At 36.5% G+C, this 25,413-nt stretch overlaps 4 protein-coding genes across 4 annotated transcripts; 2 read left to right on the top strand and 2 right to left on the bottom strand.

Annotated features, from left to right (window-relative positions):
* The first annotated feature begins 1,777 nt into the window (after nucleotides 1–1,777).
* On the top strand, nucleotides 1,778–7,933 carry LACS4 (AMP-dependent synthetase and ligase family protein). The gene is made up of 19 exons (XM_007040452.3): nucleotides 1,778–2,119; nucleotides 2,772–2,835; nucleotides 2,946–3,035; nucleotides 3,171–3,227; nucleotides 3,378–3,426; nucleotides 3,648–3,724; nucleotides 3,976–4,015; nucleotides 4,128–4,222; nucleotides 4,726–4,893; nucleotides 4,986–5,096; nucleotides 5,176–5,263; nucleotides 5,575–5,641; nucleotides 6,029–6,104; nucleotides 6,241–6,358; nucleotides 6,472–6,717; nucleotides 6,808–6,947; nucleotides 7,198–7,380; nucleotides 7,472–7,591; nucleotides 7,675–7,933. Exons 1-19 carry the CDS (start codon nucleotides 1,968–1,970, stop codon nucleotides 7,720–7,722), a joined length of 1,989 nt encoding a protein of 662 aa, XP_007040514.3. The 5' UTR covers nucleotides 1,778–1,967; the 3' UTR covers nucleotides 7,723–7,933.
* Nucleotides 7,934–7,942: 9 nt separating this feature from the next.
* On the bottom strand, nucleotides 7,943–11,334 carry LOC18606696 (Leucine-rich repeat (LRR) family protein). Its single transcript, XM_007040446.3, has 6 exons — nucleotides 11,031–11,334; nucleotides 10,656–10,810; nucleotides 10,192–10,409; nucleotides 9,045–9,654; nucleotides 8,338–8,847; nucleotides 7,943–8,228 (listed from the first exon to the last, which is right to left on the bottom strand). Exons 1-6 carry the CDS (start codon nucleotides 11,210–11,212, stop codon nucleotides 8,107–8,109), a joined length of 1,797 nt encoding a protein of 598 aa, XP_007040508.3. The 5' UTR covers nucleotides 11,213–11,334; the 3' UTR covers nucleotides 7,943–8,106.
* A 2,760-nt stretch (nucleotides 11,335–14,094) lies between these two features.
* LOC18606695 (protein phosphatase 2C 51-like) lies at nucleotides 14,095–15,874 on the top strand. Its single transcript, XM_007040445.3, has 3 exons — nucleotides 14,095–14,792; nucleotides 15,208–15,313; nucleotides 15,399–15,874. The coding sequence occupies exons 1-3, from the start codon at nucleotides 14,211–14,213 to the stop codon at nucleotides 15,698–15,700; spliced, it is 990 nt and encodes a 329-aa protein (XP_007040507.3). The 5' UTR covers nucleotides 14,095–14,210; the 3' UTR covers nucleotides 15,701–15,874.
* A 1,217-nt stretch (nucleotides 15,875–17,091) lies between these two features.
* GH9C2 (glycosyl hydrolase 9C2) lies at nucleotides 17,092–21,861 on the bottom strand. The gene is made up of 9 exons (XM_007040444.3): nucleotides 21,312–21,861; nucleotides 20,938–21,150; nucleotides 20,354–20,554; nucleotides 19,403–19,492; nucleotides 19,114–19,278; nucleotides 18,657–18,941; nucleotides 18,204–18,552; nucleotides 18,043–18,117; nucleotides 17,092–17,872 (listed from the first exon to the last, which is right to left on the bottom strand). Exons 1-9 carry the CDS (start codon nucleotides 21,513–21,515, stop codon nucleotides 17,574–17,576), a joined length of 1,881 nt encoding a protein of 626 aa, XP_007040506.3. The 5' UTR covers nucleotides 21,516–21,861; the 3' UTR covers nucleotides 17,092–17,573.
* Nucleotides 21,862–25,413: the final 3,552 nt, after the last annotated feature.

The following is a 25,413-nucleotide window of genomic DNA, read 5'->3' as shown; positions in this document are numbered from 1 at the left end:
TTTGGGTAGATTGATCCAAAAATTTTAAAGCCAATAACTGATTAAAAAATCAATTGGATCAAATATTTTGGACCAATTAGTCCAATAAACCAATTAGACCGAATTATTTTACCAAAATCGTATTTAATTTAAATGAGTAATTAGTCTCAATTGATTTTGCTCATGAGCCCCATTTCGTTAACAGTCGAAAATTTATGACTCAATATAGGAAAAGTTAGCAGACAGTGAGGATCATAAATGTGACCGACCCGGTCATGTTGAATTTTCCTAACCAAAATTAGTGAATTTATATAAATGGAAATAATGACACTAAATCACATGGAAAATGAAACTTTAGGAAAATTCGTGACAGTTGCTTAAAGAATTCGAGAAAATACCTTTCAGCAACCTTGACTAGCACTTTTTATTTTTCTAGAATTGCTGACAAGAGAAAAATAAGCAATAAAATCAGCACAATGTAGTAATCTTGATTATTGTGAATTTAAAATGTCAAATACTTCTGAATAGGTCACGTACCCCGGCAGAAATGATCAGGTAACAAACTGGATATTTCAGATACAACAAAATATTGTGTTGAATTCTATAAATCTCTATCTTTATCGGTTGAGATATGTTAGGCTGTAATAGTGGTGATCATCAATTTTATTATTTTTATTAAAAATATAAAGTTCAAAAGGGACAGCTAATAGAGATTTAAGTCTTTCGACATTTCAAAGCCTTTAAAATTTATTATGTATACAGAATTAAAACCAAACAAATTCATACACATGTTATGTTACTCAATTAAAAATTAAAGGAAAGAAAACAATCATTTTCGTGGACGTACGGTTTGGTCCCTGGCAATTAGTTTTATTTAGTGCCGAAACAAAGAATAAAAAAATCCTAATTCCCATCGAAAAAGGAAGAAAAAAGATGGTCCTGCTAATATTTATTTTCAGAGCTTATTGTATTTTCTCTTCTTTTTTAGAACTCTGTTAAATGTTACCTTAAACACTTAAAAGGTTAAACCTATAGAAATAGTAAATATTTTTGATTTAGCTCTAATATTAATTTTATTATTAATGTGAGTTTGATGCAAAGAAAACTAAATACGTATCCGTTATTCATATTGTTGAGTTTCAACAAGAAAATCTGATATGACGTCAAACGTGAACATTTACACTTTTGTATTGTGAGGCGGGTCCAAAAACTAGAATAAAAGTCTTATCATTTATTTATGAAATTTGTTTGTTAATAGTTGAGAAAAGAAAAAAAAATATTATAATTTAACGTAAGGCATCAATCGCTTAAAATTTATTTAGGTATTTAAAAAAAATAATAAGAAGCTATTTAAGGGAAAATCATTATTTTTTTTGAAAATATGTAAAATTCATTTAAATATGTTTAATTGTGGAACACATGTATCTTTAATTTTTTTGTTAATTAGATTACTAGCTATTTAATTCATTTTCATGATATTAAGTTATCAACTCAATTAATGGTAGTACTATATAGTATGGGTGTTAAAGCTTTTTTTTTTTTTCTCTTCCAAAAGATAAAAAATAAAACCAAATACATAAAGTAATAAGAAAATTCCAAAAAAGAAAGAGTAAACTAAATTTCAGCCTGACCAAAAATTAATCTGATTAGATCTGAACTATCTGTCACACCGCAGATCCAATGTGGTCCCCTTTTTTTTTTTTTTTAGTTCCCACCATTCATTCCGCTTCTCTTCTCGTTTGCAAGTCACAACTAGGTTTAAAATAAAAGTCTTGTAATATCAATAAATATTCATAAATAATAAAAAAAAAAAACCCGGCGTTTTTCGTCTCGCCGGTCACCCACTGCCACCTAAATAGTTTTGGCACTATATATTCACAAGTATCATTCTCCATTTCCGTTCTGAGATCCATCCACATATATATAGTTGAAAGGGAGAATATAACAAAGAAAGCCACGCGGTGTCTGGTTTTGACTCCTTTGATCAAATGGCTAACAAGAGTTACATAATAGAGGTAGAGAAAGGGAAGGCCGCCAGCGATGGAAAACCGTCGATCGGCCCTGTTTATCGCAGTTCTTTTGCGCAGAATGGATTCCCTGCTCCGATTCCTGGACTGGAGAGTTGTTGGGATATTTTCCGGTTAGGTTTCAGATTTTTTCTCTTTTCACTTTAAGCTCTTGCTTGGTTGCTAAGAAAGTACGGGAGATAGAAGAAGATATGACCTCTTTTTTTTTTGCTTGATTTAAGCTGACTTTCGAAATAGTTTCTAATTTTTATTTCACTTTTGTTGATTTTTTTTAAGTTCAGTAGTTTTGTTAATTTGTTTGATTATGTTTTTTGATTTCACACCGGAGTGGCGATGCATTCAAGAAACAGTACTTTTAGGGATCATAAGATTTGATTATCTTAAGATCGAAACGCTTAATATTTAAATCTTTTGAATTCTAACACTCCAGACGGAGCAAAGGTACTGAGATTCCCACTCTTCTAGTTAAAAGATCGATGACTTTCATTCAACTCAGTGTAAAACTGTAAAATTAAAATACAAATGTTTAATAGTAATAATTATTTCGATTTTCGATGCTCATGTGATGTGGAGATTATAACACTGCTAACTTATAACTTAGCTTTCATAAAAAAAAAAAAAAAGTTATAACTTAGCTTATGTCTTGGCTGCAGGCTGCGGGCTGATTGAACTTGTTAACTAACTATTACACAGCTCGTATTTATCATTGGTGATGCTTTTTTGTTTTTGACCGGTAATGATTCACATTTCTTCTACTCCTTGCAGCATGTCAGTTGAAAAATACCCTGACAATCCTATGCTTGGTCGCCGCCAGATTGTGAATGGGAAGGTATATTGTTTTTTTTTTCTTTTTTGGTTGTTATTAATATTTCATTTGGTTTGTACTGCTGCCTTTGACTCTCAGATTGTCTATCTAAATTGTCTGTGCTTTCACTGCAGGCTGGAAAATATGTTTGGCAAACTTACAAAGAAGTTTATGACATTGTAATAAATGTCGGAAATTCCATCCGGGGTTGTGGTGTTGAGGAAGTAATGCACTAACTTCTTCTGTTGTAAAGCTATTGTTAAAATTTTTATAACAAAAATACTATTTCTGTGATCATTATCAACAGCCACAATTAATGTGTAATTTACAAATTTTATGCTTTCTATTCTTGTTTACAGGGAGGAAAATGTGGTATTTTTGGTGCCAATTGCCCAGAGTGGATTATAAGCATGGAGGTATGGTTATTCTGGCATGATTTTGTCTGATTTCGTGGTGACGTCTGCAGTGGCTTGGATGTCACTGTAATTTGTTTCTGTTGAGCATACTCTTTGCTACCAAAGTGCTTGTTGCCCAAAAAGTTCACTAATTTAGCAACATTGATACAGGCCTGCAATGCTCATGGACTGTGTTGTGTTCCTTTATATGACACTTTAGGTATTTCTTCTTGAGAACCAACAAAAGCATTCTCTGAATTTCATTAAATCACTACTTTCAGTAAACAGCAATCCTATCTGTGTTATGTAGGCTTCTTCATTTTTGAATATGGTTATATCCTGTTATTTATGACATCTTTAAACTCTTTTAATTATGTGTGCATCTCAACATCATATGCATACTTTTTATAAATGTTTGATCCTTTGCCGTCTATGTTTCAGGTGCCAGTGCTGTGGAGTTTATCATATGCCATGCAGAAGTTTCAATTGCTTTTGTAGAGGAAAAGAAGATTAATGAGGTATGCATAATTACATCTGTATTTGGAATCCTATGATTGTTATGAGAACAATTGGGGAATAAATTTTTTCCAGGTATTTGCGAAAATAAGATATCTTTGTACAAAAGAGGTTTATAGTTTTTTTTTTTTTTTTTGGCATCTGCTCCTATACATGCTGCTCTGTGTTGTGTAGTTGGTGTTGATCTGAAAATTTTAGTTACATAGCTAAGGATTGGTTTTTTCTCATGTATGGTTTCTCTTTGCCCCTTCAGCTGTTTAAAACATGTCCAAACTCAACAAATTACTTGAGAAGTGAGTCATCTATTTCTTTATTTATTTATTTTAGGGAGGGGGTTGGGGAGAATATTTTTCTTGTTATAGTGTGTTAGAATCAATTAATATGTGCATGTGTGTTCCTATGCAGCAATTGTTAGCTTTGGGAAGGTAACACCTGAGCAGAAGGAAGAAGCTGAGAAGTATGGTTTGGCAATATATGCTTGGGAGGAATTTTTGCAATTGGTAGGCTGCTTGCTCTGCTATCTCCTCTTGAATTTATCGGTAGATGATTTTATACAGTGGAAGTTATTGTGTCTTTATTAGCAGACTGCCAGCCATGTTCGTTATGAGTTCAGAGAAAGACATCTAGCTGTAGAAAACATGTTTCTGGCTTTGCATTGCAAATCTTTAATTTGAGCTAAGGATCCATTACATTTTCATGCATGATCCTGTATCTTATGTCCATGGTTTCTGAGAATGATTTATCATACGTGACTGAACTGTAGACTATCAAAAGTGATGATCTCTGAACTTGATAATTTTAGCATCTTGACTCTATAAATATATGAGTTATCATTTTCTTTGTATTCATTTTGATCAAGGATGCTCAAGCAACTTTCAAACTCTGTTTTATAGAAATTATTTGATAACCATATGTCATGGATATTTGGTAATTGTTTAATTTGCTTCTTTAGTGCTAGTTACCATTACCACATCAATCATGTGTCCATGTCTGTTTCTTGCAGGGAGAAAATAAACGATTTGATCTTCCTGTGAAGAAGAAAAGTGATATCTGCACAATAATGTATACTAGTGGAACAACTGGTGATCCCAAGGGAGTATTGATTTCAAATGACAGTATTGTTACTTTTATAGCAGGGGTGAAACGTCTGCTAGAGCGTGTAAATGAACAGGTGATTTTTCTCCCCACACTAGATTTTGACATATGATTTTTCTCTTTTTCGCGTTCCCTCTCTCAGTTGTTTTTTTCTTGTGAATTTTACAGTTGACTGTGAAGGATGTATATCTTTCTTATCTTCCTCTTGCACATATCTTTGACCGGGTGATTGAGGAGTTATTTATTTCACTTGGTGCCTCAATAGGATTCTGGCGCGGGGTGAGCTTGATTAATTGATATTGTGTCAACAGATAAGAGTTTATTCAAAACAGTAATTGCTTATTTATTGCATCTTCAGGATGTGAAACTATTGGTTGAAGATATTGGGGAGCTAAAGCCAACTTTCTTCTGTGCTGTTCCCCGTGTGTTAGATAGAATCTATTCAGGTAAACTTTCTTATATTCCTGAATGTTCTGAGCAGATTGATTTCCAGCATTTTTCTAAATATGTATAAAGGTATTGAAGGGGTTTTCTGAATCTGAGTTAGCAATGTCAATTTGGGTTGTTTGTTAAGGTTACTGATAAGCAACCTGGAACATGTACTTGCTAGAAAATTCTTCCTAATTTATCTGTTTTTTCTCTTGGGGTTGGAATTTCATTGTTAAATTAAATTATAGGGAGTTTTCTTTCAAAAAAAAAAAAAATCTGCAATGCATTATCAGCTGTGAGACTGTCATAACTTTTGTCACATTGTCAGGTTTACTACAGAAGATTTCTGGGGGAGGCTTATTGAAAAAGAAGTTGTTTGATGTGGCATACTCATAGTAAGTTACATTCATTTTTTTAGTTTGCTTATGTGAATTAGTTCATTCTATCTGCCAATAAATAATGAGTAAAAAGAGGGTTAAACAAGATTAGTTTCACCACTACAGCGACACTGGAATTAAGGACAAAAGATATATTGCCTTTCATCTTTTTCCATGTGGATGAAACTATAATTATCTCAATCCTTTTGGGCAAAAAACTTTATCATGAGTTTTTGCATTAGTTGATATTCATTTGCAGTCTGTCGTTGCTGTTCTTGTTACTATGTTCAGCAGAGTTACCTAATTGGGATTAGGGTTTATTGGCATTGGTTTTACATATTTCTGTTAATGCCAGTTGATGTCAATATTTCTGTTTGGTTCTGACATCTATGATAACCCCTACAGCAAATATTATAACATGAGGAAGGGGCGCAATCATAGAGAGGCATCTCCAATTTGTGACAAAGTTGTGTTTAGTAAGGTGATGAAAGTTTCATTGGTTTTGATGAACACGAGGCTCCTTGTATACCGGTCAAAAGGCCAAAAATAAACCACATTACCTGCAAGACAAAACCTCTTGACCACAAAAATCTCATTTGTATTAGTAATTTTCTCAGGTCAAGCAAGGATTGGGAGGGAGAGTGCGGATTATTCTATCTGGAGCAGCACCTCTTTCTGCTCATGTGGAAGAGTTCCTGCGAGTGGTGGCATGTTGTCATGTTCTGCAAGGATATGGTATACTGTCTTTGAAATTAGCCTTTGAACATGTAATATTTCCTTTTTCTTTACTATTGTGGACACTTGCTGCAACATGAATATTGATTTATTTTCTATCAATCTGAATGTAGGTCTGACAGAGAGTTGTGCGGGGACTTTTGTCTCGTTACCAGATGAATTGTCAATGCTTGGTACCGTGGGGCCTCCTGTACCAAATGTAGATATACGCCTAGAGTCTGTTCCTGAAATGGGATATGATGCTCTTGCAAGCACACCACGTGGAGAAATTTGTATCAAGGGAAGTACGCTATTCTCAGGGTACTACAAACGTGAAGACCTCACCAATGAGGTCATGGTTGATGAGTGGTTCCACACAGGTCTGCCGATACTTGTACTCTTCTCAAATTGAGGTTCTCTGTATCATTAGTTCATCTCCAAGTTGACCTCCTTTCATCTTTGTGCATTAGGCGATATTGGTGAATGGCAACCGAATGGAAGCATGAAAGTTATTGATCGAAAGAAGAATATTTTTAAGCTTTCACAAGGAGAATATGTTGCAGTTGAGAACCTGGAGAATATTTACGGCCTTGTATCTGATATTGATTCGGTATGCCCTTTTGCCCTTGTCAATACATCCGCATGCATTCATTGTCTCTTCATCTCTGTGCAGCTATATATCTGATCTCGGAATTAAATGTTCAATCGACATTGAAAACAATCCTATGTTGCATTCCTCGTGTAGCACTATATTTTACGCTCAGTGGGATATTTTTTCACGATTATATAAGTATGCTTGATATAGACTCGAGAGTTCAGCATTCTTCTAACTTCCGGTAACTATCTTTATCAATTTTCAGATATGGGTTTATGGTAACAGCTTCGAGTCCTTCCTTGTTGCTGTTGTTAACCCGAATAAGCAAGCACTGGAACGCTGGGCTGCGGAGAACGGTGTGGGTGGTGACTTTGATTCCCTCTGTCAAAACCCCAAGGCCGAAGAGTTCATACTTGGGGAGCTCGCAAAGATTGGCAAAGAGAAAAAGGTTTGTTAAATCATACTTTTTATTTTCCAATATCCATAAAACAAATTGGAAATTAAGCTTTGTATCCCCTCCTCTTGTTATTCTTATACAGCTGAAAGGTTTTGAATTTATAAAAGCCGTCCATCTCGACCCTGAGCCATTTGACATTGAACGTGACCTCCTCACCCCAACTTATAAGAAGAAGAGGCCTCAATTGCTTAAATATTATCAGGTTGCTATGTTTTTTTCCTTCATTTTGTTTAGCTTTGTACTATCTCTCTCTCCGATGACTGACCAAAATCCTTTTGAATGCAGACTGTAATTGACAACATGTACAAGGCTGCACGCAAGCCAAATGCTTGACAAAAATAATTCCGATGGAGGTGGTTCTGCCTCTCAGAAATATGGTGTTAACACTTTCTTCTCTTTTCTTTTGGGTGGTTGGGACTGTAAATATAGGTTCATCATGTTCAAATTTGTTTTAACCCATAATGTAATTCCCTTCAGGGAACCACGGAAAATGTCACATACAGGTGTTTATTTGAACAAGTTTAATTACCCATATGTTCCTTCAGTTCCCAAATTTGCACTTCAAATTAATCTTCTCCCTCAGATTTCTTTTATACTATTGAAACAGTTTATTCAACATTGAAATTACTAAAAAAGAAACATCTTACAACATACAATTGCAGAGACATGGATATGATAAAAACATGCATAAGGAAATTATTCCTTGTTTTAATGGAATTAATTCAATCGATCTGATTGTAGCTTGGGTATTTCAATACCTGAATCATGGGGAGACTGGAGAGTTAACGGTGGAAACTGTAGTGAAAGTAGCTCCTCTCTGCTATACTTCAATCTTTGATCTATTTTGGAAAACAAAACAAGAAAGAAAAAAACCAAAGGGGGTTTTAGATGATAAAAGAGACTCAATATTTATGCTTAATAGAAAACTATTAGGGCAAGTCCACTCACCTACAAAAAACTGAGAGATTGGCACCTTTCCCGGCTTATTGTTCCCTCGAGAAGTCTTCAAACGCAGTTGTGATGGGGATGCGCGATTAGAAATATTTTGCTGCTCTGTTGAAAGGATTTGAACAACTTCATGCCTTATCTCAATTTGAGGATGTTTCCTTGTGAACGTTGAGATTGCATCTTCAGTTAAGAGCCAACAACCCATCAGGTCCAGCATTCTCAGTGTTGTTGGTGGGCTAAATGTATCCAGGCCACTATTTGTTAACACAGCTTCGCAAACACGAAGGTTCGTCAGCTTTGGGAGAGATGAAAGGTGATGCAAGGTGGCATCTGTAAGGGAAGCACATTTTAGAGATAAATGGCCCAGTTCTTTGCAACTTGACAAAGGGTATAAATCCGGATCCCTGACTTGCGTATGCTCCAAGTTTAAGTTCTCCAAATACCTAAGATTTTGAAGTGCTGCTAGTGTGCTATCCTTATGTAACTCAGTGCCTGGCTGGTGAATATAACCTGGAAGTGGCAAAGGAAATGTTACACACCAAAAGTACATGCCAAGGGTAAATAAATTGTTAAGAGTCTACTAACAAAGAACAAAAGCAACAGCAACACTAAGCTAACAAAGGACCGTGAAAGAATCATGAATATGGTGATTTTCATGATTAATTCAAACAAGTAACAACTTTAAGATTTGTGCTAAGAAACCATACCTTTAATGTCTGTGTTGCTTAGGTCAATAACCTTAAGTGAGGGCATTGAGCTGACATATGATAAGGCAACATCATCTATTGATGTGTGAGATAAAGATAAAAATTCAAGTTTGGGAACATGTCCAGCTAAAATTGCTATCCCAGCAGAGCTGACTTTCGTGCCACTTAGATTTAGAATTTTCAGACTTGCTCCAATACATACAATTAGTTCAACAGAATCATCCCCCATCATGCTAGAGCTGAGATCCAAATGTTCGAGCATTTTCATATCAGGTAAAAAGCAGAACCGGTTAAGGGAAGAGTTGGATACATCCAACAAGGATAGGAAATGTGTTTCAATATATAAGAAGGCTTCAGCCTCATTCATGAAAGTTGCTCCAGCAAAAATAAGCTTCACTAAAGGAGCTTTATCATCATCGTCTTCAAGGATAGAATCAATGGTACAATTACTCATGTTTAAACATTCAAGAGATGACAGATTCGGCAAAATTGTAACATTGGTCCAAGCTATATTGAGGAAGCTCAGCTTGGAGAACCTTTGAAGAACCAAAGCCCCTTTGTTAGATATTTTACTCCCCCAAAGATCAAGGTGTTGTAGCTTTGTCAATGCCTAAAACAAAACAGCACCACAAATCATTTTAACCTGGATACTTTACCCTAAAAATTAACACTAACTTAATATTTCAGATGCAATGTTTCAAAATGAAAAAGGCTGGAACCACCAAAACTGAACTAAAAATAACAATCTATGGTAATGGACATATAACCAAGCTCATTTAGTTTTACAAAGCATTCCATTTGTAAAGAAACTAACATAATTCAACAGAAACTGAGATACCCCGGATCTCAGCGAGTTATTAATATCACAAAGTTACACAATTCAACAGCAACTGAGACACCCCAGCTCTCGGTGGGTTATTGTTGTTTTTTTTTTTTTTTTTTGACAAGTCTCAGGGGGTTATTACTATCACAAAGTTTAGGAAGTGGTACTAATAACTAGAAAATTCGAAAGGTCTAGATCATTCAGTTATTAAGATGGTTTGGAAATACTTGTGGATTATTTCATCCTTGAGCAAATAACAATAAATAAGGTAAACTTTTCAAGCAATAATAGAGAACAAATGGATACACACACACTAAAAAGTACCTGGAGAGAATTCAACACGGTATCGGTGACAGGCAAACCACCCAAGTCTAATACAGACAAATTCTTAAGTGAAGAGAGTAGCGCAACCCCATTGGCAGTGATGCCAGTTTCTGAAATCCATAACTTTTCCAAAGTTGAAATGGACATAAGATGCCTAATGCTAGCATCAGTAACCTTCATGCATCGAGAAAGGTCCACCTCCTTCAAACTAGTCATCCCTAAAACCAGAAAATCCACTACACATATATTAAAGAGAACTCTCTACAGATTGCAATTAAATCAGTAATTGCTTATCAACATGATGAAATTGAACTTTGATTTCCACTTCTCACCTCAATTATTCTAGTTAATGCGTTTAAAATTGTGAAAATTATATACAGATAACTGAAAATCGACTTCCTTATAATTGCTATTGCATATTTATATATAAAAAAAAAAAGTGAAAGATATAAATTAAAACATACCTACTAAAGACCAAAGAGCAGAATTATTAATTCTATGACAATCGGCGAGATTGAGGGATCGTAGATAACGAAATGCGCCTAAATACGCCATCCATTCTGCATCTACACAATTCTCTCCTCTAAGATCTATCTCCTCCACACTATATTTGAATACTCTGCATTATAATATTAATAATGGTGATAATCAATCAACCTTAAAACGGGACCAGATTATAAACTTTAAAAATAAAATACACAACTTACAATTCACCGCTAGTTTACGAAACGTAACTCTTGAGCAAGAGAAATCAAAAAAGGAATTCAAATTAATAAAAAAGAAGAAAAAAACTAAATATATAAAAACTTCTTTAAAATTTTGAAGTGATAATAACGTACTCGAGTAAGGAAGGGAAGAGGATGCGGGAACGGAGGAGGTTTTGAAGGAGAGATTGAGAAAGGTGAGAAGGTAATCGCTCCAGAGTTCTTCTTTGTCTCCGCCATTTCTCTACGCTCTCTCTGCTTCGGCAAGCTGCTTCTATGCATCGCCGAACCAGCTCGCTCTCTTTTTCCATTTCCATTTTTTTTCTCTATTCAATTTTGATGGATCTTCGCCCTGGCTTTCCTGCTTTGTTTGATCTTGAACCTTGATCTTTGGAATTTGTATACAAGGAAAAAAAAAAAGAACATCCAAGTCAGAGCTCTATTTGCTTTGCTGAAAGAAAATGTTGAATTATTAAAGGCGGTGGAGATGTTCACATTTGGACTGGGCTGAATGCATTGGGCCTATCAATTATGATATCCATGTGCAAGGTATAATCTGAGCCCATATTGACCAACGTTGTTTCCTTCTTTAGTTCTTGGTCCTAATTTGGCCCAACAAAACCCAAGTCCATACACAAAAAAAAGATATTTATATGCAATTTCCGTTTTAAATTGAATATTAATTTTTAATTTAGTTAAAAATTAGTAAAAATGATTTTAACTTATTGCATTTAATATTTTTAAAAAAAATTAAAATTGTTAAATTATAGGTTTTAATGTCAAAGTAAAATTTAAAATCAATATCAATACTTTTAACTAAATTTTTTTCATTTTTATCTCAAGTGAAACATCAAAATGTTTTTCCATTTATCTCAAGCAAGGTTCATAAGTTCATATATAAAGAGGTACGTAATCATTACTCGTTCCACCTGTACGAATTAATTAGCCAATTACATTTTAGCCTACTTCGAATGGAAAACACTATTTTTATTTGTTCCAGCATACTTTGATATAAGGGATCGTTTGGAAAGCATGAAACTTTGAATGTTTGGTTGAGTGATAATACATTCAAAAAAGTAAAATATTTGACGAAGTCAATCGAAAATAAGCTATGGCCTTCGTGAATTGTCTTATGCCTTGAAAGGGTGTAAGACAATTTCCAAAACACAAGCTCCTATCTGTCCGACTATTTCGACTTTCTTCTTCTTTTCCCCTCCTTGTGTTGTGACCATCCCTATCCCAATCCATTTTCTCTCTCACTTGATCTGCTACTCCTCATTCCTCCTCCCAATATTGCCGACAGCATCACAAATCTTCTTGACCAACAACCTTTCCTTCTTTACACTCTTTCTTTCTCCTTTTTTGCTATCAAAACTGTGTATCTCTCTCCTATTGCAGCGGCCTGCACCTCCACTCTCTTTCTTTATCTACCTTTTTTTTGGGCAGATGGGTTTTTGTTTCCAGATTTGTACTTCCATCTCAAATGTTTGATTGAAATGTGGATGCTGTTTCAGCTCTAAAATTTATTGTTTGAGAAAAAATAAAGGATAAAATGAGCTATGGCAGATCACTCTATCATCAAAATCTTTCAAAAGGTCTTTATTGAAGTTAATGAAGAAGGAGTTGCCAATAGAATTGATTTCACTCAAAATTGGTTAAATATAGTTAATCCTTCAAATATAAGTTTTGTTTAACACGAGTAATCTTTCCTTTTTTTTTTTCTATTGTATTTGGATAATATTTGTTGAGTTTAATTAAATTATTAAGATATTTTTTTTAGATTATAATATTTTTAAATGTTTTTTTAAGACAATTTTGAAGATATTCTTTTTGAAAATAAATAATGAAAAATATTTTTCATAAGACAATCCAAACAACAAAAAATTATTTTTTTCAATTTATTTAAATAACAAAAAATATTAAATTTTTCTACAAAATATTCTACATATAAAAATTTTTTCTTCAGCAACTTATTTTATAATTGGCAAACGATCTTAAATAGAAAGCCCACTTTCTATATATAGCATGCATTAATTGTTTCTTCAATTACGAGAAAACAACATTTTAATTTGATTTGTGCGCATGACGTTTATAAAGCTTACAAAGAAAAGAGAAACTTTACCAGAGATAAATGAAAATTTTTCTGTAAGGAAGGGTGAATCAATATCGGTGCTCATTCCAACCATATCCGGCCATGTTTGAAGGTTGGTATACCACTAGGGGTCTATTTTTAGAAGAACAGACAATTATTTTCTGAATTGTCTGCCCATAGATTTAGAAATATTACCTTTGTTTATCAGTGGCTGAAAGAATCCCCTCCAAGTTTGAATGATCTCATAACTTTTTTCTTTTCTAAGACAATTGCCAACTGTGGATAAGATCAAATTCAAGACATTTGTATTCATGGGTATGGTACGGGGAGATTTATAGCAAAATCTTATTAGTTGTCATTGCATAAGAGCATATATATGACGTGATAAACATGCAAACATTCAACACAAACAACATGCAAAACCGAATAAACATGTCTAGTATATTATATATAAGAAAAACCCAGATAATTCAAAGTTTTAAACAGTTAAAAATGAAGATCGAAAAAATATGCTGTATTTTGATGGTTACCAAAGGATTCTTGGGGTGTAATTTCATGTAAAACTCATTGACAAACCAGGTGAATTGCGGCTTGGAGTTTCTGGCACGGTTGTCAATAAGAGAAACAAATTGCGGCTCGTGTATCAGATCAATAAGCTACTGAGAGCAGACCACAATCAATGGAACCATCTGCCGTCAATATTGGCACGAAAAGCTGTCAACCAGACTCTTTCTTTTCCTCGTATCATGTCCTAAATTTTGACATTGGTCCCGAAACCATGTCCCAAGCCAACAATCAAAGCACTCCAACTGTACAAAGTTTTACGACGAGGTATGTGGGGAATTGGGGGAGAAAATTAAAAACTCGAAGCGGCAAAAGACAATGATCCCAATCCAGGTTTTCTTTTCCAAGGAAACCGAAGCTGGCCGTATACATTTTCTCCTGTTCGACAGACACTGTGCCGCGTGTTAGTCTTTCAACTGCCACGTCTACTTTCAGAACATCCTGTTTCACAAGTAGAAGAACGGAATTTCGAAACTCGTGGCATTCATTGAATTAAGGGACCATTAATCTAACGGTCCAGATCATTTCTCCTGCTGCTCAAAAACAGCTTGAGTCCTTGCCTTCTCTCTCTCTGCATTAAACTAAAATTCATTCAAGTGAAGAAAAAGAAAGCTGGCCATTTACGCCCAAAAATGGGGAGATGAGTTTTAGTATAATTAATGAAGGGCTACAAATCGAAAAGACGGATTGGTTCTGAAGTGGTTATGGATGTCGACGTTACCAAGAAAAAGAGAGGGATCAAAAAGTTCACACAAAGGTCTGAAAAGGAACAGGAGAAAAGAGAAGAAAATAAGGTTGAGAGCGTCACGTGCGTGTCACATGGATCGATATCGGTGATTGGACGCCGGAGAGCGATGGAAGATGCCGTGAAGGTGTCGGTCGGAGAGATACAAGGGTATGACTTTTTCGCTGTGTATGATGGGCACGGTGGGGCCCAAGTGGCTAACGCTTGCCGTGATAGGATGCACCAGTTGGTGGTGAAAGAGGTGGAGGAGAGGACGCGTGGAGGGAAGGGACCGGAATGGGAGAAGGTGATGGCAGCTTGTTTTGCGAAGATGGACGAGGAGGTGAGCGGAGAAGATTATCAGGGTGGGGCGGGGGATGTGGACATGAAAACGATGGGGTCCACGGCGGTGGTGGTGTTGGTAGGGAGGGATGTGGTGGTGGTGGCCAACTGTGGTGACTCAAGAGCTGTTCTGTGTCGTGGCGGCACCGCGGTGGCTTTGTCTAGTGATCATAAGGTGATACGTCAATTTTTTATGTCTTTATTTGAATGACGGTTTTTCTTTGAAAAGTTTAGTTAGGACTTAGGATTTAAATTGAAATCACTTGGAAAGAATAATCTGATGAAATGATTGGCAACCGTAAAGTTTGTTAGGACTTAATCTAAGTGATCAATTATTTTTTAGTAGTACTATTTACTTGGGGCACTTAATTTTGCCCATTCTTAAAAAATAATTAGAGTACTATCGAGATGTTGAATAATCCTCTTCTCATTCAAACTATCACTACGAAACCGAAAAACAAAAAGGGTTATTGCCACTTCAGTGGTTAATTCTGTGGCTGGATACCTATAGAATAGTAGGAACTTTATCTGAATCATATGCTTTTTACATGAGGCGCTTTTAATAAAAGCCTATGGCTTTTTGTCCACAGCCTGACAGACCTGATGAAAGGGAAAGAGTGGAAGCAGCTGGGGGAACGGTCATAAACTGGAATGGAAGTCGTGTCCTGGGAGTTCTTGCCACTTCAAGATCGATAGGTATTATAAAAATCCATAGTCTAACTTCTGATCAAGTTAGATTTATTAGAACAATTGTCAATGAAATAGTGTTAATGTGATGCAGGAGATCAACATTTGAAGCCATATGTAATCTCCAAACCAGAGGTCTCTGTTACTGAGCGAACTAAGTCTGACAACTTTCTCGTATTAGCAAGTGATGGATTGTGGGATGTTGTTTCCAGTGAAATTGCATGCGAAGTTGTCAAAAGACATCTTGACGGACGAATAAAGATGAGATTTTCAGATGATCCCCAAGGATGCACTGGCGACCGTGCAGCAGAGGCGGCAGCAATGCTGGCTGAGTTAGCAGTTGCTCGAGGGAGCACCGACAACATTAGTGTCATTGTAGTTGAGTTGAAAAGGTAAAAGCTGCTGCATCTTCTGAGCTTGTTTCTTAGGTCTTTCTTTTCTTTCCTTTTTTTTTTTTTTTTCAGATGAGGTGTTAAGTCTTTTCTTTTCATTTTGCTTTGAAGTTGTATCCCTAAGAGCTTGAGAGGTTAATGTAAAGTACGTTCTTCAATAGCATATTGAAAATTATAGTGATGCATTCTGTTTAACGGAACAATAACATGTCATTGAAGATTCATTATTATAAATTATAATGCTTCAATGATATTTCATAGAAAAAAAAAAGAATTTTCAATGATATTTTTATGCTTATGATGGTATCGAAGGCTTTGCTTCCTTTTTCTTTTGTGGGCTGGGTAACAATGTCTCTGGTCTATGTTGAGATCCCAGTATCTGTACCGACTACAAACCTTTATTAACTAGCTTCTTGGTCACGATGAAGACTTGGATTCCTTTCATGACAGATACGATAATATTTACCCTGTCCTTGCAACTAAGGAAAGTTGCAGCAAATACGTTTGGTAGCCCACTTTGCTGAATTAAACTTCGAGCACCCATAACCAATATGCTTTGAAAAACTTGTCGAAAATCATTGAGCATGCTATGCCCCTTGAAGTAAGCTGCATTACAAAGAGGTTTCTTAGTACTAAGTACATGGTGACACTACTTCAAGGTTCAATCTGACCTAGTGGGAGCAGCTAATCAGCTAATTGCCCCTGCTTGAAAAGGAAGAAAGGGCGCCAAGGCAGCTTTGTTGTGTTCTTATGGTCTGATTTATCGTGGTGAGAATGATCTATTATTAATGAGCAACAAGTGAGGGAACTAAAAACTAACCCCTCTTGTAGTTGAACTTGAAATTGGCAAAATCTTATGAAACTCGGGATATCTTTACACCAAATTTAGATCAGGCCTTTGCTTGTGCAGTTAGGGCTTCTCTGAATTTGGGTCTGAATAGAAATTATACCCAACAGGTTTTTGTGGGCACTTGTTGCCCTAGTAAGTCGACTCTGCTAGTTATTCCATGAACCTATTAGCTGGCCAAAATGCTTTTTGTTTAGCTAGGAGCTTAAGAATTGCCGTTTTAGAAGAGTAGATCCCACTTAGTCAATTCCGGGAAGCTGCTTCATATTATCCAAATTGTACACCAAAGGTGGGAATTTCGGTTCTGAACTTTGCCAATGTAGTACTACTGCGGAAGCAACTGAACACGCTGTAAAAGCACTTCGTTGGAAGCCTTTTAAGGATTCTGATTGTAGAATACTGCCATGGTGGAGTAAACGAGAGTTTGGAATGTGATAACAGGAAACTTCCATGAGAATGATAGCATGTTTATTATTTATTAGTTCATAGAGGAATCATTACAAAAACAAACTCAACTGCCACGGTTGAATCTTGAACAGGAGAAGAGAGACAAAAACATTGTTGTGCAAACTGTATTCATATGGAAAATATAAAAATGCTGCAAAGCTTGCAGCATCACACGCCAAAATATAAAATAAGGACATCAGCTGCTATGAAGTACAAAGAAAAACAGACTCCTTGCAATCTATCGAGAAGCCATTTGTTTACTTCTCAATTCTCACTCTTTTTCAATGTCTCTCAAAACTATCTATTAGATATAACTAATGAAGTAGAAGGAGAAAGAGGATGAGCACTGCTTTTTAATGGTCTCTTCACTCCTTTCTCCTCCCATCTTCAACGTTATTTAACCTAATATCAGCTAAAACCCTAATTAAATACCAAATCAAGAAGTAAAGTTGAAAATCCCCAAACAAATAAAAAAAAAATAAGAACCTTTTCTGGACTGCATTCTGTATAGCTGCACAATTCTTACACTACAACCCCAGAAACTATGCGGACTATACTCTGTTTTTTGCGATATTCTTCCTTCTTAAGCCAAATTGTAGGTTGAAACTGAGACATCAGCCGGAGAAGCAGAATGGATGTATACAAACTCAAGACTCTTTGCAGCAGGTAAAGAGTTGAGCCATGATGGAAAACCATAAGAATTGCCAGACTTTGTGAGACCCCATAAAGGACCATAAAGCTTTGATATCGAAAGCTTGAGATCTTTTACAGTTTTGTAAGAATTGTTGGTCACAACTGTGGAATATCTGTAGTAAGTTTTCCCCTTGTGATTCCAGGAAGTTGTCATTTTCTGCTTTATGGTAATTGGACTAGAAGATGAGGCTGAAAAACAAAATCCCCAAGTCAGATCGTGCCATTCAATGATAGCCTATTATAATGAGAAATAGAACCACACATCCCTTAATAAATTAGTGACATTGTGTTTCGTATGAGAGAATGTTCACCAATACAAAAGTTTTTAGGGGAAAATCATTTAAAAGAGAAGAATATACCTGGAGTTGGAGTCAATTTGGGTTTTGGCGCCGGTTTTGGTTTGGCAACAACAGGATTAGGAGCTGGGACAACCACTGCAGGAAAGCCAATGCCATGATCATCATTATCGACGGAAAATGCTAGAAAAGAAAAAGTTAAAACCATAATAGGCTATATATACCAGGAAGGAGCTGGTTGTAACCACCATGACCACCACCTAGTCTAGCCAATATGCCAAGAAGAGGAGCATTGTTATAGGTAGCAGGCTCTGTTTGTTCATAGTTGTCCCTTTCATCAGCAAAGTTATCATAGGCATCAGGTCCTCCAACCAAAGCACCAGTGAGAACATTAGGATCACTGGCTTTCCTGGTGTACCAATTGGCATAACCTTGTCGGCAGGCAACAAATGTAGGATCAACCTTGATGGAAACAATTGAAGAACCCCGGTGGTGAACTTGTCGTGGGTAATTGTTCCCATAACCAACCATGTAACTTGTAGCTCTTGGATTGTCCCCAAGAAGGTAATCCACCTGAGAATTTAACATTGCAAAACACCAGAGAATTTGTCAAGGGCTGAATTTGTTACCATTCACAAAGAGTAAAGAGTAAAATACAGAAAGAGAACAGTAATCACCTGAGATTTTGCAAAAGAAAGGAGCTCGGATGGTGCAACATTGCCAGCAGCACAATTCAAGCTGCCTCTAGAGGAAGTGAGGTAGTCAGAGTACACAGTGGCCAAGAACGAGGCACTAGTCACGAACTGCATGTTGTTCCATCTCTGTCGGAAAATCAAACCACCTGGAGTCTTCTGAATATTGCGGCTACCCTTTCCAATCAATGAACACATGAAGTATTCCGCCCTCTGATGGTACCTCTCAAACACTGGTGCATGGAGACCAGCTTTACCTTGCATTAGGAACTGCAGGGGAAGAAATAACATACCACTCAGTCAGCTAATCAAAACTATTAATTACTGATATGATGTCCAAGGTAAACTTTTGAAGCATAACCAATAATTATTTGTTGATGAGACATAACCAACTATTGCAGATAATAGATGGATTTTTCTTAGCAGCTGGAAATAACAATACCTTGGCGACAAGAGTCTGAACCCCAGCGTACTTAACGTCCCAACTAAACTCAGTCATGGCCCAGCCGGTTCCACCCATGGAGTCACCATTCTTTCCAAGATAGTTCAAGTAGTACTGATTGTTACTAGCTTGGTACAGCCATGCAGCGGCCCACAACAACTCGTCCTGTACAAGTTCCAAATTCAGAAATCAATTAATAAAGCGTCCCAACATGCCATGTTCTACCATTAATCAAAAAATTTCCTTCATGCTTTTAGCTGTGACATTAAGATAAACATGGAAAGCTTACATTGTAGCCACTGACGGATCGGTAGTATTTCTGGGCAACCGTGATGCTGCTGTCATATTTGCCTCTGTATTTATCAGCAAATTCGAATAGCTGAAAACAGAAAAGAAAAAATCAAAATATTATTAATACCAATTAATTCTTGAAAATTTTCAATTTTGTTAAAGAGCCGTGGGTAGGTGATGTAATATGAGGAGAAAAGCAAGGGTAACTTTGGCGTTAACTGGGGGCACCGACAGTGTTGGCACGTGGGAAACGAATAACTAATTGCGACTTTTGCGGATCGTTTCAATCTACGGTTCAGATCTGTTAATACGATAGATCTGTACGGTGACAAGACGATTACCCGTGATGGGCGGGGCAAAGTGCACCCATGACCCAAATTGTGCGCCGAAAAAGTTTACCCGCATTTATTTTTCAATTTTCAAACCAGAAAATAATCAACCAGACGGCACCGTTTCTTATCAAATATAAGTACTTAAACAGGTAATCCAAACTCCGTAAAGTCACTACTCCTTGTTCTTAAGCCAAATATATGAACATCAAATAGCCGATTGCGTAATAATGTTTTAATTTTGATAGATTAATGAAAACATTTCTTTTGATAGAAATACTAACTGCATTTAAAACACTCAACCCTGTTAACAGCACAAAGAGAGTGGCGGTAATTAAATGAGTGCAAACTTGGGGCCGCCAAGTTGCAATGTTCAGACTGACAAAAAAGCGAGGCAGCGTAACTACCTATTGACTACGGTCTACGGAAGCTTTTGCTAAAGTGCGGAACAACAACCGTTGTCACTCAAGGACACACCAGTCACGCGCTAATGCTAGCCTAAAAAGCCCAGCGTGTGAGCTAACATGCGCCTGCGGGCCAAATGGCCCACCAAAATTGTTACATGAACTGTGAGCTAAAACTAAAACGAAAAGCGAGTCAGAGGAAGACTGTGTTAATACCTGGTAGGCGTGGCGAAGAAGCTCGCTGGAATACGCGGGGTTGGAACGGCGGAAGACGATTGAGGCAGCAGCCATGGCAGCTGCGGTTTCACCGGCGAGATCCGATCCAGGGTTACTTGGGTCAATCTTGTAAGCATGACGGTCGGTGGTCATGTCCTCTGGTCTTTGCCAACAATAGTGGTCACTGTTCCCATCTCCCACCTAAAATTGACCACAGCAAAATTTAGGACCAAACTAATTCGAAATGAATCTTCACTTAAATTTCTTTTAATTTTTTTTATTCATAGTCCCATCCCATTAAAGTAGTTCTGTAGCAAAACATAAAACTAAAGTCACACTCAACGCAAGTTTGAGATCTGTTTTTTTTCCTTACTTGTTTGTCTCTTTTTTTTTATTGCTGTCCCTTGAGTTTAAAGAAATTAACACTAAGCTCTAACTAATAAAGTAATATTTTAGTAGACAACTGCTGCTATCAAGTGTGATTAAAATATATATATATAAAATATGGAAATATTAGTGATAAAACATTAGTGTTGACGCTTGAAGGAGAAAACGTTGATGAAAAAGAAGAAGGAAAGTGGTACCTCTCCGTAAAGGACATAGGGTTCGGGGTGAGCTTTGATGAGATAGTCGGTTCCCCACTTAACGGCTTCCAAAGCATTGCCGAGCTCTCCACTTGCAGCCATTTGCTTTCCGTACTCTATTATGCTCCAGGACATCATTGTTATGGTGAATGCCATGGGCAGTCCAAACTTCACGTTGTCCCCTGCATCATAGTACCCTCCTACCAGATCCACCTGTGATTTACAAACAATCTCAACAAATCGAAACCATAATTTTCAATGCAAAAAATAAACCCAAAGTAGAGGAACATGTTGGTTTCCAACTTGTTTTTTGGGTAGAATTGACAGAGTAAGAAGTTCAACATTTGGAAAATAAGAGTGGAACTTTAACTCACCCCACTAGCCTTGCCGTCATTCAAACCGGAACTAGCTCTCCATGTGACTCTCTGGCTATGAGGAAGGTAACCAGATCTTTGAGCTTCAAAGAAGAGAATGCTCTTACTCAGAGCTTGGTTATAGTCATGACCAGCAAATGCAAAAGGAAGACAAAGTAGCAGAAGCAGAGGAGCCATTGAAATGAGTCTCATTAACTTCTCCATGTATTCACAGTTGATGGAAGACACGAATCAGTATTCAATTCAACAAAAACAGAGGGAAAAAAACAGATCTGTTTCTGCAGCAGAGTTTTGTATACTGCAAAATGGGATTTCCTTCAACTTTCTAAAACTGATAAGAGAAACCCATTTTGGTTTAAACACAGAAAATGCAGTCTAATTAGAGAAGATTGAAAGTAATGTGGGTATTATTTATCAGTTAAAACTACTGATAAACCCACCAAGAAGAGAAACTCTTTCAAAGAAAGAGGGAGAAAGAGAGAGCAGTGAGATTGGGAATTGGAAGAGGAGCTCAAGCCTCTATATATTGTGGAGGGACGGAAGCTACCGAGAGCCTAGAATTTGGCAGAGATCAATAAATGAAAATATATTATATTTATTTAAAAAAACTTTCATATTAAAATTATTTGCCCTTTTGGAGGAGAGGAAAACGGTTGATAAAAGAAAAGAACAGAGTCATGTGGGTGTCCCTGCCCTGGCTCTTTACTGGGAAGGGTCGGTGTGGATTTAATGTATTTTTGGGAAGAAAAAAAAGAAAAGAGAAACTGCTAAAGATGAAAATATTGTACGTTCAGAGTTTAAAATTTGATGTTGATTAAATTAATTTCTCCTTTTGCAAGTTTAATGGCCGCCTTGAGGATCAGGAATAACCCAAACAGGTAAACGAAAAGTGAGCTTGCAGGGTTGAGTCCGCAAATTCAGAAAAATTAAAAAAAAAATAAAACACAGAACCTGTCCCCCTACGTTCCAAGACTCAACGTGTCCATAATGCCCCTGAAATTTTCCCAGAAAGCCATGTGGCATTTGCTAGGGGCAAACCTGCACTGCAGAATCTCGTGGTTAAAAATATTGGACAGAATTGGATTTTCAAAATTTTGGCTTTGGCTTGCAAGAAACAGCTACTATTTAATAGTTTTGAAAATTAGTTGACCCATAATTAATGCAAATTTAATTTTTTTTATCAACTTCATTATTCGACGTTTTAATTTTTAAACCAACTTTCTGGCTTCTGCATTTCTGCCTGTTTGTTTGCCCCTCGAGGAAGTATGGGGAAATTGCAAACCTGGCTGATTTTTTGTACTTGTCTCAAGATTTTCATTCTTAAGTTTTAGAGCAGCTAAAAATGAAGCCATACGTGTGCCAGACAATTTACAGCCAAGGCAAAAAGGGATCTCACCTCTCTCTCTCTCTCTCTCTCTTCTACCATTTACTGAAGAGGGTTGGATATATCAATTTAAAGCCTAAAAATTCCACCTAAAACCATTACTTTGTCCAGCTAAAAAGGGGACTCAGGTTTTAAACTTGGAAGGTGATGATCTTTCATCTCAACATGTGAAAATGGTGCGGTATTTAATTGTCGAATGGAGCAGAGAATCGGCAGAGACCATAAATACTTGCAGGTTCCAGCGCTCTAAATAGTTAAAAGAGCAAAATTTGATCACATTTGCTCATTAATTTCTTGCAACAGAAACAGGAATTTTTATGAGTTGGGTATCTGTGCCTTGAATCCCGTTCGATTGACTGTTTAACATTTCTTCGTACCACAAAATATGGGAGTCATCAGCCATGAATCTTCCAGGCAAATCACACAGTGCGGGCCAATTAATTTTGCCTGCTGCTTGTATCCGTTACGAATTCGCGATTAAAATATTTGAGGGAATTTGAATTACTTCAATACTATCTTAAATCATTGAGAGAACTATTGAAGCAATTAATTTGATTTAGCATGTTGTCATTCCCATCCTTTCCATCCTCGTCAGCAGGTTTAGCAACCCATACACTTATACAAGAATTGTTTATTTCAGGTATTTACTGAATACGAAGACTTAACTTCAAAGGAAATGTTAACCCCATAAAGAATCAAAACTGAAAGCAAAGAGTATACTACTAGTTAAAAATGTAGACGGTCAAAACTAAAGATAAAAATAAAAAGGTCGACATAATTACTTTGCATTAACAGCCAACCAAACATGCAAAATATAATTAATTTTGGCACCATTCGCAACGTAACCACTTTAAGCCTAAACTGCAGATTTTAGCCAAAAGAAAGAATGCAGGGAGGAGCTGTTAGAAGCGTGCAAACGTGGCGGTGTATGTATGGCAACGCCTGGCTTTTTGCAGCAGTATCGCCTAAGACTGGACTGTAACCAGGATTCGAAAACCAGACAACCCGACAAACAACACTCACCACCATTTAATTTCTCTTCTGGAATCAATATTAATCCAGTCCACCGACACTAACCGGTGAAAGGAAATTTTCATGTTCTTTTTATAATTTTCTTTTTTGGGTATGTGAAAAAAATTAACAATGGCATCCGTGTAAAATCAACAGTGAAAGATGACCATTTTGGTTTTGTTTATTTTATTTATTTTGTCGGATTAAAAAAAGAAGAAAATGACAATGTAAGATGTGGTCAAAAAGGGGTTACCCTGTCAGAGCGCTTTATTCCCAACCGCAATCAACGGTCTCCGCCGAAAAAGAGATAAAATCTTAATTTCTCTCTCTTTTTTTTTCCTAAAGAGAAAATTTTGTCCTTTTGTTTTTTTTTCCGCCCTTTTATAAAAGTAAAAGTTTTAATATCTGAGGAGGGTTTAAAACAAAGAGATATGGACACGTATGATAAGTCAAAGAGGCAAGCCTCCGCAATGACCGGGTAACGCCGGTTCTATCACGGCTTCGGCATCATTTCCTAGCCAGTGCAGTCACCGGCTGTCCGCTGTCGGGATTCGCTAGTTTCATCAGCCCCACGAAGTACCGTCTCGAGAGAAACCTAACTACCCGGGTAAATCTCCGTAAAGGCCACATTACCCCAGTTCAGATAGCGCCACGTTATTATTTAGCCCCCACCAATATTGATTTCATCTTGACGTGGCAAGATCTCACTGGTGGTGCTTTAAAATTAGAACTCCATCGTTATTTTTTGCAAAAAGTTTAACGGATAATTACCGCACTTCATTTTTCAAATAACAATAACACTTGAATAACAATTTTTTATTTTTAGATTTCATGACTACGAAGGATTTGCATGTGACAATAATGGTTTGAGTTATAAAACGATTGATCGTGATCGGCGACAACCCTTTGGTCCCATTTTCCTCACCTAAAGTTGGTATAGAAATTTCTTTTAAAGCGAAAATTGGGAAGAAAATCAGAAAAGTGAAAGCAAATATGAAAAGGTTAGGAGAGTATATAATAGTATAGTGGTTTTTTTTTTTTTGTTAAAGGTAGTGGAAATGCTGTGTTGGAGACCTTCAAAGTCCTTGCCTGCTTTCACAAGTGGAACTCTCCCTTTGTTGTTGGTCAAGACTCGGACAGTCCCCCAAAATAATGCCACTCACTTTGCTTTTGCTTCTTCTTTAACGGGTTAGTCTCTTTTGAAATTTTGGATATGTTCCCACTACATCTTTGGATTAATCCGTTCATTATAAGTCATTACAGTTCACACTGTTGTACACTTGTACGAAACCTCAGTGCCCTACAGCCTAATAAGGAACTCAAATTTGAAACACAAAATTTGGGCCTAAATTCGTTACTTGTTCGGTTCAATTAGATTATTTTACACAATGCATATCGCTTAATTGGGTAGATTTATATTATATATATTACGACCAAGAATGAGTTTTGACTTGGAATTGGTAGCTTGGGGATGGCGCACGGTTAAGTATACTAATAGAATTTGTTCATTGATTAGTTCAATTTGCTTGCAGACTTTCAGGATTCCGGTATTTTATCTAACTTGTTAGATTGTTTTGCACCCAAAATTTTGTATTGCTTAACAAAGTAAGATATGCCGATTTGCTGAAAATTAAATGAGTTTGAGTAATTGTTAACCTAAATAATCTTTTATGGCTAATCTGGAACTTGTTGCTTGTGAAATTGGAA

The sequence above is a fragment of the Theobroma cacao genome, chromosome 3 (assembly GCF_053813885.1).
Source record: "Theobroma cacao isolate CCN51 chromosome 3, ASM5381388v1, whole genome shotgun sequence".
Lineage (NCBI taxonomy): Eukaryota > Viridiplantae > Streptophyta > Magnoliopsida > Malvales > Malvaceae > Theobroma > Theobroma cacao.
Note: the sequence above shows the minus strand (reverse complement) of the source record. Positions and strands in the feature narration are given on the sequence as shown.